The 11,518-nt window shown below is 43.1% G+C and overlaps 1 protein-coding gene and 1 long non-coding RNA gene across 2 annotated transcripts; one reads left to right on the top strand and one right to left on the bottom strand.

Moving 5' to 3' along the window:
* Positions 1–870: 870 nt before the first annotated feature.
* LOC129596781 (uncharacterized) lies at positions 871–3,041 on the bottom strand (the record flags this gene model as incomplete). Its single annotated transcript, XM_055494125.1, has 1 exon — positions 871–3,041. A coding segment is annotated over one exon (810 nt), but the record flags the coding sequence as incomplete, so codon positions are not given.
* A 2,698-nt stretch (positions 3,042–5,739) lies between these two features.
* Positions 5,740–10,036, top strand: LOC129596769 (uncharacterized). Its single transcript, XR_008691477.1, has 3 exons — positions 5,740–5,984; positions 6,456–6,575; positions 6,640–10,036. It is a non-coding gene; the product is annotated as an uncharacterized LOC129596769 (long non-coding RNA).
* The last annotated feature ends 1,482 nt before the right edge of the window (positions 10,037–11,518 follow it).

The raw sequence follows: 11,518 nt of genomic DNA, 5'->3' as shown, positions 1-11,518 counted from the left end.
AATTGCTCAGCACATCGCCGTTCAGTGCAAGACCCAGGCACTGGATCCCAAGGCCATCACGCAGAACGTAGCCAAATGGGAAGACCAGTATAAAAAGGTGAACGCCTGGCTGAAGGGAGCAGGTGAAGGAATCCTCGATCCAACTCTAGACAGCGGGAAATCTCAAGTTGCCCACAGTGCACGGTACAGGAAACTAAACACGTATTTTAATTTTTATAAAAGAATATGATATCATAATTACTCATGTATCTTTTCATATGTCAGCCGTGATCGTTTTTACGATTTCATTTTTGCGAGTTCTTATATTCGATAAGACTTATATTATTTTCACGTAAATCGATTATTGCAGAGGAGGTGGTCAAGCCGTTTAAATATTTTTTTGAACTGGATGCGACGTTCAGGGACAGACCAGGATCGAACCACCGAGTGTCAGTGAAACTGGCCAGGATGATGATGATCCGGAAGTGATCTTGTGCTTGACTAATGCACCATGTGAAGCTCAGATTCGGATACTGATACAGCAGCGAAATACGTGGCAGTGTTAAATCGAAAGCCAACTAAACCGACGAAGGAGAAAATTCAAGCACCGGCAAAACCTGACTGACGTTTTCACAGACGCTTATTACACTGGAGAAAAGCCGCGCAGAATGTCATGCAAAAGACCTGGAACTGCAACGCGAGCGTACGGCCAGCAAAAATGAATTAGAAAAAGAGCGCTTTAATCTCCAAAGAGCACAGTTAGCTGCGGATGCTAAAGACAAAGAAATTCGCAAGGCGGAAGCCGAAACTCACCGGCTCAAAGCAGAAAATAGGCGCACGGAATTACGTATAAAAATGAGAGAACTTGGTTTAGATATAAACTGATGAATAATTAATTAGCCATTTCTAGAATCTGTTCCAGTTCATTATTTTTCTCCAGCATTTTTAATAAAATATGTAAAATGCGCGAACTATTACTTGCAGTGTGTAATACAAAAAGAGTATCATATGACAACAAGCTGCCGTCAAATAACAGATATTTTAATTTTAAAAAAATTAGTGAATGAAGCAGTGGACGATGAATTTGTATTAATTTTAATAATGCAACCCGAGACTTATAACAAGTAGAAAAACAGTAGGTCACTCAAGTAAGCTGGTCAAAACAGCGCACTTAATCCCCTCTTTTTTTAGTGGTCCTGTTTCGTCGGCATCGATGGGATCAGCAGCATCTTTTTTGGCATTCGTGGCGTGGTCTGGCAATTCACCCCATTCGTCTTCATACGGGTCTTTAACGCGAGGTTCCCAGTGGAAATTCATTTTAGGGTTTATAGCTCATTGTAAAGAGAAAAGTCTCTTCTATCACAATATGACGCTATCATGTATGTACAAAATTTGTTTACGTTAAAAAACGATATTCCGTTATGAGTGCCGAAGGGGGAAGCGTTGTCCAACAGAGAAGAAGCGGCTAGCGCTGCTTTTAGAGTTTAGACAATCAAGGTTATGAATGCGGTCTTTTATGGTCAAGAGCGATGGATGGGATTCTAATGCAAAGCTATTGTTAGCGCAGGTGAAGTAATCAACCGTTTCAAAGGAATGCTGAGCCGAAGCAATTAGTGACAGCAAAGTCTACTACCAGCTATATATGTAATTACACTATGGTGACAGGATGGTGTGATAACTTAGTTGACCGACCGGCTATTGTCTTTGCTTGCGACGTGCGCGTCTGCAGTCTCCGGCCCTTCTGTCCTTTCATTTGCTTTACTCAGCGTTCCAGCTGTAGATTTTCTGTACTGAACATAGCGCAACAAAACACGGTAGACTTTAAACGCGTTTCGTGAGAAATCAAAAGTAATTTCATAACAAATCAACGCGTTATCAAAAAATTACTCAAAAATGGTCCTTAAATCGAGCATTACATGTTGAACTTGTTACACATACCGTTTTTTGATATAATGTAAGCTTTGATAGTTATAGCAGAAAATGTTCAGGGGCGGCACCGCCCCACCCCCCCTGGATCGTTTTTTTGCACTTTAAATTTTTAATAGCAATGATATTGAAATTTCCAATGTGTGATAAGCTTTCACACTGTTTCCGCACCGAATAGCGATTCCAAAACTTTTTTTGGACGAACAGTACTCAGTAAATTTCACCCTGAAATTTTTGACTTTAAAACGTCATAATTAGTTTACTGTGAGCAAAATAAACTTTTTGCTAACGCTATAATGTAGTAATATCATTTTCCTGGTATATCGTCAAGTGCGTTTGATGTAAAGTCGTGCTATGACCGTGTTATATGAGTTACCGCAAAGGGACCAAACCACTGGGAACCTCGCGTTAAATTCGATACAAATATTATATAAAATAGCGCAAATTCGAAACCAGTACACTGTACGTGTATGGTCTTTCTTAGATTTAATCAATACACGCAGTCCTTTTAACGCTTGAAAGCGATTTTTTGTAATACCAATAGTATTCTCGATGCCGACTGTTGCGCCCGAATGTAATTTACTGAAGTGACGATTATCTCGGTTGCTAGTTTTTTCGCTTTTCCGGTACGGCGTGATCACGGTGGTTGTGCAGGTATACGCGCTGTCTCCAAGAAGGTATTCATCGTTTTCAAAATATTTCTCTGGATTACGATACAGATCCGTACTTTTATAAACGCGGCTATCATGAGCGGAGCCCGTAAATCCACAGCAGGTATAAAGAATTCGCCAGTCGTAATCGCAAACAACCATGACAGGCAGCGAACAAACTTTCTTCCGGCTAAAATAATCTTCCCCGTGAACAGCTGGTTTGTATGCTAGCACGATATCCGTCCCATCCACATAGCCCAAGCAACTTGGGAAATGATGTTTCGCTTTAATACGCTGCTTCGTTACCCGCTTCTCGTCATTTGTTGGCCACCGTACGATATCCTTCTCCAGCGAGAGCAGCGCTACAATCACTCGACCAGTGAACAGTTCAACGGTGCCTTCTGATACCCCAAACTTTCGGGCCACACAACCAAGAGAAACAGCGTTACCAGTTGATCCCAGACGGCACAATGCTGTCGCTAGCGTTTTTTAACTGAAGTCTGGCTATAGCGTGAATTGTTAGCGAAAATCCGATGGGTGCTTATCCGGTCGAACAGCGTCAAACGTGGCACGTGTTACTCGCATCTCCTGCTTAAATCGGGAGTCGTCCAGATAAAATAGCAGGTTATCAAAAAAGCTGTGGAATTTTGGCACACGCAGCCGGTAGGTGTACTTTATGTAATCAAGATAAAATTGTAACATAACAGAAGTCAGATCGTCCAGGTAGCTCATAAAATTGCACCCCGCTTCTTGGTCGTCGTCTTCCCCAGAACTATTCTCGGTATCGTCGGTGGCACGAAGCCGATGATCAAGAATTAGACGTAAGCAGTCATGCATCACCGTCCGCTCCGTCAACCTTATGGCCAATTCACGGTGGTTAACTCGAGGCATAATGATACAGTTCGATTTAATGTAGTTTAATGTTTTGAAAATAAAAACAGCCCATCGTTAGCGTTTATTTGCATGGTTTTTTTATTAGTACTGTGACCGTTCTTGAAGGCAGCTACGTTCAGTGCCTTCAAGATTTCAGATATGCAGTTTTCAAAACGGTACACAAAGCTGGAAAGCGCGCGTAAATTACGCAGCGGAAATAGGCAACGGTTTACTGGTTGGTTCCGCTTCGCCTGTGACGTGAACAAAAGTGCTTTTTTGGGTTTGCATTTTTATATTTGTGTCCCATAACTGTCGCTCTCACAAATACTGCTATCTTCACTGGCTCCCTCGATACACTGTACTTCAGCACTTACGGTACCTTCCAAATTATCGTAGTGGACTGGCTCACCCCTGCAAACTTGAAACCTTTCAAGGCGTTCACGCATATCGACAGACTCTGGATCCACTGCACTACGATCTATGGACGTGGAATTCGTAACTGCTCTCTGCTGGGCGGCTGTTTGAGATACACCCCCGCAAACTTGACATTCTACCGTATCCGAAATATCATCTTCCACCGAAAACTCGTTTCGCTGCCGTAAACTTGCAACATACCGTATGTCATTTAAAAATTGTTCTTCAATACTTTCCAATCTTTTCAATTTTTCACAAATTTCAATTAATAACTGATCTAGCGAATTAGGATTAACGGATATGTTATTTGTAACATACTGCGACTGTACTGGTGATACATCATTATTTAAACCCCCGCAAACTTGAGAACTACCCAAATCCACATTCTTACTTACGGTTTCTATTTGCACTGCATTGCGCATCATCGTCGCCGGTTGGGAATTCCCCCGCAAACTTGACTGTGAACCGGGTTCCATTTCTGAATGACTTACCGTATGAGTAAATACTTCTACCGGCCTGACATTCTTTGGCTGTACTTTGCTCTGCTTAGCTGGCCATTGTTTTACCGCAGAACGAAGCTGCAATAGCGAAAAATTCAGGCGCGTCCTGTGCCAAAGCACTGTGTACCATTTTGTACGGCACCAGTTCCGCTTCTTTACAAATTCCAATACGTTCAGTTCGCATCAGCGCTGGCAAGGAAGGACTAATTCTCGCACGTGGATAAAGGAAAGGATCAAACTTGTGAGCGCGAATAATATCAGACATTTATGAGCTGTACGATGAATATGTTTGTTCTTACCGTAGGATCTCTGCGCGAAGGACGCAACGACATCTTGTTAAAATCGAAAATTAAAGATTTAGCTGTCAAAAAGTCCATACCGAGAACAATATGGTCTCGATCAAGAGCGGGACTGAACAAACACGCGTGTTCATAACCATTACCGAATATTGAAATACTAAGTAGTGCACAAGTGGCTCTACCCTCTGTGAACCGTACGCGCCTTCCACTAACAAATCTTTCATATGATCTGGGCATTGGAGAATATACAGATCCATTTCTTTCGCCAGTTTGAAAGGAATAATAGAAAAGGTGGAACCCGTGTCTATCATTACTATAACTTTTTTGCCGAAAAATGTTAACGTCAAATACAGTGCTTGGGCATCCAGAGTAGGCCACAGACAAACCTCATTCGCTACCGGATATCGACTGACGTCAACTACAGTACTCGTACTCAGAGCATAATGTTCAATGTACGGCTTAAACTCAAGCAAATTAATCTGTAGCTGGCTACTAAAACGAGCTATCATGTCTTGCGTAGGTTCGAGCAAACTTGGATACGCCAAAGGTTGATTACACAATAAAGACGGATGCAAATTATGACACTTACAGCAGATTTCTCTGCCGTTAGATAATTTCTCTCTGAATCTGACTTTCGTTAAACTGCGAAACATTTTGCTGACCATTCTGATTATTACCGTTAAATCGCTGCTGATTATTACGTGTTCAAACGGGTACAGCAACAAATGGAAGAAAAGCTTATGACAAAGCAACTGTGTTTCTGTGCTCGCGGCGGTTGTGAGGTAGTTGTACATGCAGCCAGACGGTTTCTCAACTGCTTTTTGAAGAAGTGCAAGTTGTCATTAAGTTTGGTTTTCGCAACGCGTTCAATATTTTATCAGACAGTGTTACCGTAATCCCAGCAGTCTACCAGTGGGACACTCTGTTCCAAGCTGGGGTGCAGCAAGGAGATCTCCTGCGCCTGATACTGCTTTCACTCCTTGGCAGTGGATGCATGATATCTCACATGGCACTGGCTAAGCGCACATTTGCCCTGGACGACGGAACAAAAGCGAACCCGGATGAAGGCTTTCATGCAGAAATCTGAACACACCACGCCTTGCGCGCTAGCCGAAAACCAGCTGTCAAAAAAAGGATTCTAGCCAGCGCAGCTGTGCTGCAGACCGTGAAAAAAGGCAGGCGATAAAAGGTGGCACTGGCACCTGCCACTGGCAACTACCACCGGCAGTGGCAGCTGCCACTACGCGTTCTGGCAAGCGATAAAACGTGGCAAGTACCGGAACCTTGAAATGAAATAGTTATGCCATCCAGCGACAATCTCTATATAAATTATTCAGAAGGAAGTAAGTTGCAGAGAAACCTAAGAATACCATTTAATTACGAAACTTACTTAAGAAACCTAATTAAGAAACCTAACTAAGAACTTAAGAAACCCTACATATATCAACGCTGGTGAGCCACTGATCGATTGGACCTGATTTTTTCGTGCCTTCGTACGGCTGCAAGCGCATAAAAGTATCGCTTCTACTTGTACTGTAGAGTAACCCTGCACTTGACAGCTTTTTTTACAGCTCAGAGAGACGTACGCTGTACGAGCACATTCACCATTCACATGTGCATGCCTGAGACTAGGCAGGCAGCACATGTGAGTGCAGTGCAGTCGGCTCTGAGCTAGCTGAACGTTTGTCAGTACTACAGTGCCGTACAGCTCATATCGTAGGAAAAAGCTGTCAAGTGCAGGGTTACTCTACAGTACTCTTATTATTTGTTTTGAATTACCTGCGCCATTAACTTAATGACTCCCATTAACTCAGGATCTATTGCTGGTGCGTTACCATACTGCGGTGGTACGTTACTATGCTCCGGGACTTCTTCTTCCTCGTAGTACTCGTACTGGTTAGCACCATCGTGCTGGGCGAAGTTATTGTTAACTGGTACAAAAGGTTGATTAACGTAAAAGTCATTTACACGATTGCTCACGTTCGGTTCATTGCTTAGTACACGTGGCGCTGGCCCAACTGACTGCGACTCGTTGTTCTGGTTCGGCGGAGCAACAGGAACAAACTGCCTAGCTGGAGGTGCAATACCCCCGCAAACTTGAGAAGGACCAGAGGGAGCAACACTACCCCCGCAAACTTGAGTACCTCCACTACTTACGTTAAGCGGAATCTGCCCTGAACGCATACCTACTGCGGTACCATTATCTGTGCGCATACTACTGTTCGGCTGATTATCGTAGTACGATGGCATCGCACTCATTACATTTGGTGCCGTCAATGGAACTTCTGATTCGAAAACCTTCTCTGCGCTAGTACTGTGCTCCTGATTTAAAACTGAAGATAACTGCTGCCGAGAAAATACAGCACTACCACTGGACTGACTTAATTTTAACTGCTTTTTCAAATCTTCAATTTCATTATGCAAATCGCGCATTTTTACTTTATAATCGTTAACGCACTTACCCCGCTCCATACATTCACTACGCCATTTCTTACTTTCCTCCAAAGCATTGCTCAAGTCGATTTCTGCCTGGTCACATTGTCTTTTGGCATTCTTCAGTTCCGCATCAAGTTCTTCGTTGGCCAATATTATTTTGACATGATCTGCTATATCGATCTGAAACTCTGCATTCCGTTCCTCCAGCATTGTGAATTTATCCGTTAATGACTTCAACTTTTCACTTACCGTATTATTGTCATTCTGCACAAGCGCTAAGTTCCGCTTTGCAGTTTCCAAATCTGCCTGCATCTTATCCCTGTTATCATTTTCCCTGTCTAACACTTCATTTAACCGCTAAGTTTCATCCCGTGAATTGTCTTGTTGAACACAAAAGGCGATATAGCCTTTTGTACAACGAATCTGTACCACACGACTCTCTCATAACGACTCTCACTTCGTGATCTGACTGAGAGGCTTGAAGCCTTTCGCTAACTTCCTTCACTTCTTCGACAAACTTAAACCGCAATGGTTCGAAATCTTTTTCGTGAACAAACTGCCTTAAATCTGACTGCATTGGGTGCCACGATTCCCTAACCCTACTTGCTTCAGGTAAATCTTCAGGTAAATCTTCAGCTCCAATAAGGAACGATTACCGAAATTAAACGCTGGTTCGTTAACTTCCGTAGTTAAATCTGACGAGGGTGAATCATTACGCCTAGTCACATTATTAAAATCAAGAATATTACCAAAATCAGAGGGTTCATTGCCACAGTTGATTATATTCGTATCATGTGCCCTGCACTACGATCGAACGACTTTTGTGAAAATACCACCGTATCATTACCATCCACGGCGTTATGGCCTGGACCCGCATTTTGCCCTACAAACTGCCTGATTTCCGAATTACCATATCCTTGGAGCAAATTTACTCTCTCACTGTGATTCCCTAACAGTGACTCATCAGATACTGACAACACATCCTGAGGGGCCAAGACTGTTTTTTCCACATCACTAGTCAAATTAACTAAAGGGGAGTTATTATTACTCACAGAATTTTCACCAATTACTGGGACATTATTAGAATGCCCATCTGACGTAACGGCTACATTCCGAGAACGCGTTGATTTATTCGAACTGACTTCTTTTCTAGCCATGACTTCCTCCTGATATGCGTCAATATTCTTGATCGCCCATTCCCTCGCTTTCTTAAAATCTTAATCTGACATGTCAACATATTCTGCTGGTATCGACCTCTCTTTCTCAAACCAAGTTCCATAATAACTGGGAGCTCTGAGCAAAGTCGTATTCTTGTCCTGCCAGTCAACCCATTGTTGACTGCAGTACGTGCTTTTTACATCCTAAGGTTCTAAACCTACTGCCGTGTACATAAGACCCAACGGGATACGAGTCGAAAATTTGTATCGCTCATCCTAATCCCCTTCGTTTGCTTTATACTTCAATCTGCCTGACTCAACTTTTCTGACTGGCCAAAAGCCATCACGTTTTACCACGAAATCAGCTCACTTCGAAATCTTGTTTAATTCAGTGCAACCGCGGCTATACCGTACCACTCAGGTGGATTAAGTAAGCAAAAGTTGTACTGTCCCCACTGGTTGTGTAAACAACCACCTCGTATTACCCTACAGTTACTGGCTGACCTTTAAGGTTTCAGTCAGCTGCCTACACAGCTGACACTACGCAATGAGTGCTGCTAATACACGTATGCGAGACGCAATGCTTGCCGTTTCTGCCTAAATTTGAATCCGAAATCCCAGGAAATATACACTGGCTAATCCGGAATGCGGACGTCACCAACTGTATACTCGTACTAACCTGAACCGCTGAATTCAAAAAGAATAAATCCTTTTGCTGAAATTTAAATTCCAAACGTTCTCAGTATTAGAGAGCACTGCAACTTTTGAGTGGATTTATGCCGATTGCATATCCGGGTATTTACACACACGCAAAATTTTATGAGTTTTTGACTCTCAGCATTAGAGAGTGAAACTTTTGATTAAATGAATGCCAATACACTACGACTATCCAAGCATTATGGATACCCACTTCTGACTCATACAACATGCAGCTGACCTTTAAGGTTTCAACCGCTTCACCTCATTTACCGTAAAGCTATCCCGTTTATATGAGGATACTGTAAATTACACCCTACAATCGAATGTTTCCGGTTCGAGCTGATGACCATTTAGCACGATTGCTGGTCGTATCTTCTCACTGCTGCGCGAAGAAAAAATGTACATAAATTTTGACTTTTTCTCATTAATGCCAAGGTGGTTAGCGTTCAACCACTCGGTGATTCCGGGGAGTGCACTTTCTAGCTTAGCTGCTGCTTCCACTTTAGTATCTGCCGTGACATATCCGATAGTGTCATCAACAAAGCTTTCTAGTTGCACATCACCGAATCGAGTTTTCAAAAAGTCTATTCGAGCCATTGCAAACTACCCGACAACGCCAGTGAATCTCCTGATGGACCGTTTTGGAATAATCCCACTGTTCACGCGATGGCGGCACCAGGAGGCCATATGGTTGTACAAGATCAAACATCCGGTGCCGCACAACGTACCAGCGTACCTTACCGATATGTTTAACCTTGGAGAGAAAAGCAAGATGTACAGTTTGCGTAACGCCAATCAACTGACTATCAGGACACGTGTGGCAACGAAATGCGGGGAAACAATGCAATCCTGGAGACTGGGCAAGCTTTTGGATAAAGTTAACCAAAGCGGCAGTAATATTCTTGAGCTACGTACACTTGGCTGTTTTAAAAGCGCTTTGTTCACGACTAAATTCTTTAACTAACTCGGAGTATGTCGGCTGTTTAGGTGTCTTTTAGGTGTCTCACTTTTCATTCATGTTAAATTGTGTTCTCCGTTTTCTCCAGCCAGGTTTAAAATCCCATGCTAGATGTCATTCTAGCCAGATATGGGCTACCTGCACTGACTCGAATTAAATTAAATTAAGTAGCTCACCTTTGAGGTTTCAACTACCTACCGATTACCACTGTACACTGTAGCCGAATAATAGCTAACAATGACACAGCGTTTTCACGATAAAGCCGCTAAATCCGGTCTGTTGTTTACAAAAGTTCAAAATTTTCACAGACAAAGAAACGTAGAACATTGGCCGCTACGTTGACTCTGGCGCGCCTTTGTCTCGAATGTTAAAAATTTTCTTACACAAAAGAATTTAGACAAAGAACGGCTATAAATTCTGCGAATTTTCCCGCGCATTCTCACTCACCGATTCCACTCCGCTATTCCTTGCTGCCGCTGCCGTTCACTTTTTGTCGTCTTTCTGGCTTGCCCGTAAGAAAAAAAATCTGACCGCTTATGGTCTTACGGTGCTTTCACTTTTTGACATTCAAGATGTCGCATAAACGTGCAGTTTTCAAGTGCCAATACTGTACAGCCCGTATTGTCACCCAAAATGTATCGCTGAAAATGCGATTCAAACTAACATCAATTAAGTCGGGGGACTCGGCACCCTAGGTCCGAACTGGAACGCGGACCTCCTGCACCACACTAGTGCCTCCTAACGGACTTAATAAATGTGGGCTCTCTCGAGTTGACCACCAACCATCCTGCACCATCAAATTAAAATAATTACCATCCCTTAATTTTCCGCAACATCGGGGAAAGTCGAACCGTAGGTGGGTGCAATGTCGTGTAATTCAAAGTTAAATTGTTGTCAAACTTGTTGAACCACTTCCCAGACCACGACACATTCGGGAATAAAGCGACTCTTATCTCAAAATTTTGGGAAGAATTAGTATCATATTATTATTATTACGTGCTGTGTCTAGTAATGCATTACCCGATACAGCATTACATTGCAAACCTAGCTGGTGCAAGCAACTGACTTGTCGTCGTCGCTATTAGAATTGTCATCTGCACTGAACTGGTATGGTTCTTTACCTTTACCGTGGTGATTTACCACCTGGTTCCGTATGCCTGGTTGTTAAAAAACCATTTAGTTCCACTCAGGACAAAACGACAGGATACGAAATTACATTTCGGTTGAAACGACCGGCTTCGAGTTAAAGGTCGCAAAACGATCTGGCACTCATGCATTAACTGTCAGGCAGAAACGTAAACGTCTGGCTACTGATTTGCAGTCATTTAGAAACGTCCGACTACGAATATACAGCCAGGCTGAAACGTCCGGCTGCGAATTTACAGTCAGGCAAAATTTTCCGGATACGAATTAACGCTTATTGGTCTTGTCCCTGACCAAAAAAGCAAAAAAAGTAGGTCGGTGGCGGCGGACGTTCTGGCGGCCGCCAAACGTTTAGATGGTTAAGGCGCCAAAACATCCGCCGGACATCTGAGACGTCCGGACATTTTGGATGGATACAGCAGTCGCACCGTCACCGTGCAGTAGCCCAACACTGGTTACCACACCCCGACCATCACCTGGACTG

The sequence above is a fragment of the Paramacrobiotus metropolitanus genome, unplaced genomic scaffold (genome assembly GCF_019649055.1).
Source record: "Paramacrobiotus metropolitanus isolate TYO unplaced genomic scaffold, Prichtersi_v1.0 Parri_scaffold0000095, whole genome shotgun sequence".
In the NCBI taxonomy this organism is placed as follows: Eukaryota; Metazoa; Tardigrada; class Eutardigrada; order Parachela; family Macrobiotidae; genus Paramacrobiotus; species Paramacrobiotus metropolitanus.
Note: the sequence above shows the minus strand (reverse complement) of the source record. Positions and strands in the feature narration are given on the sequence as shown.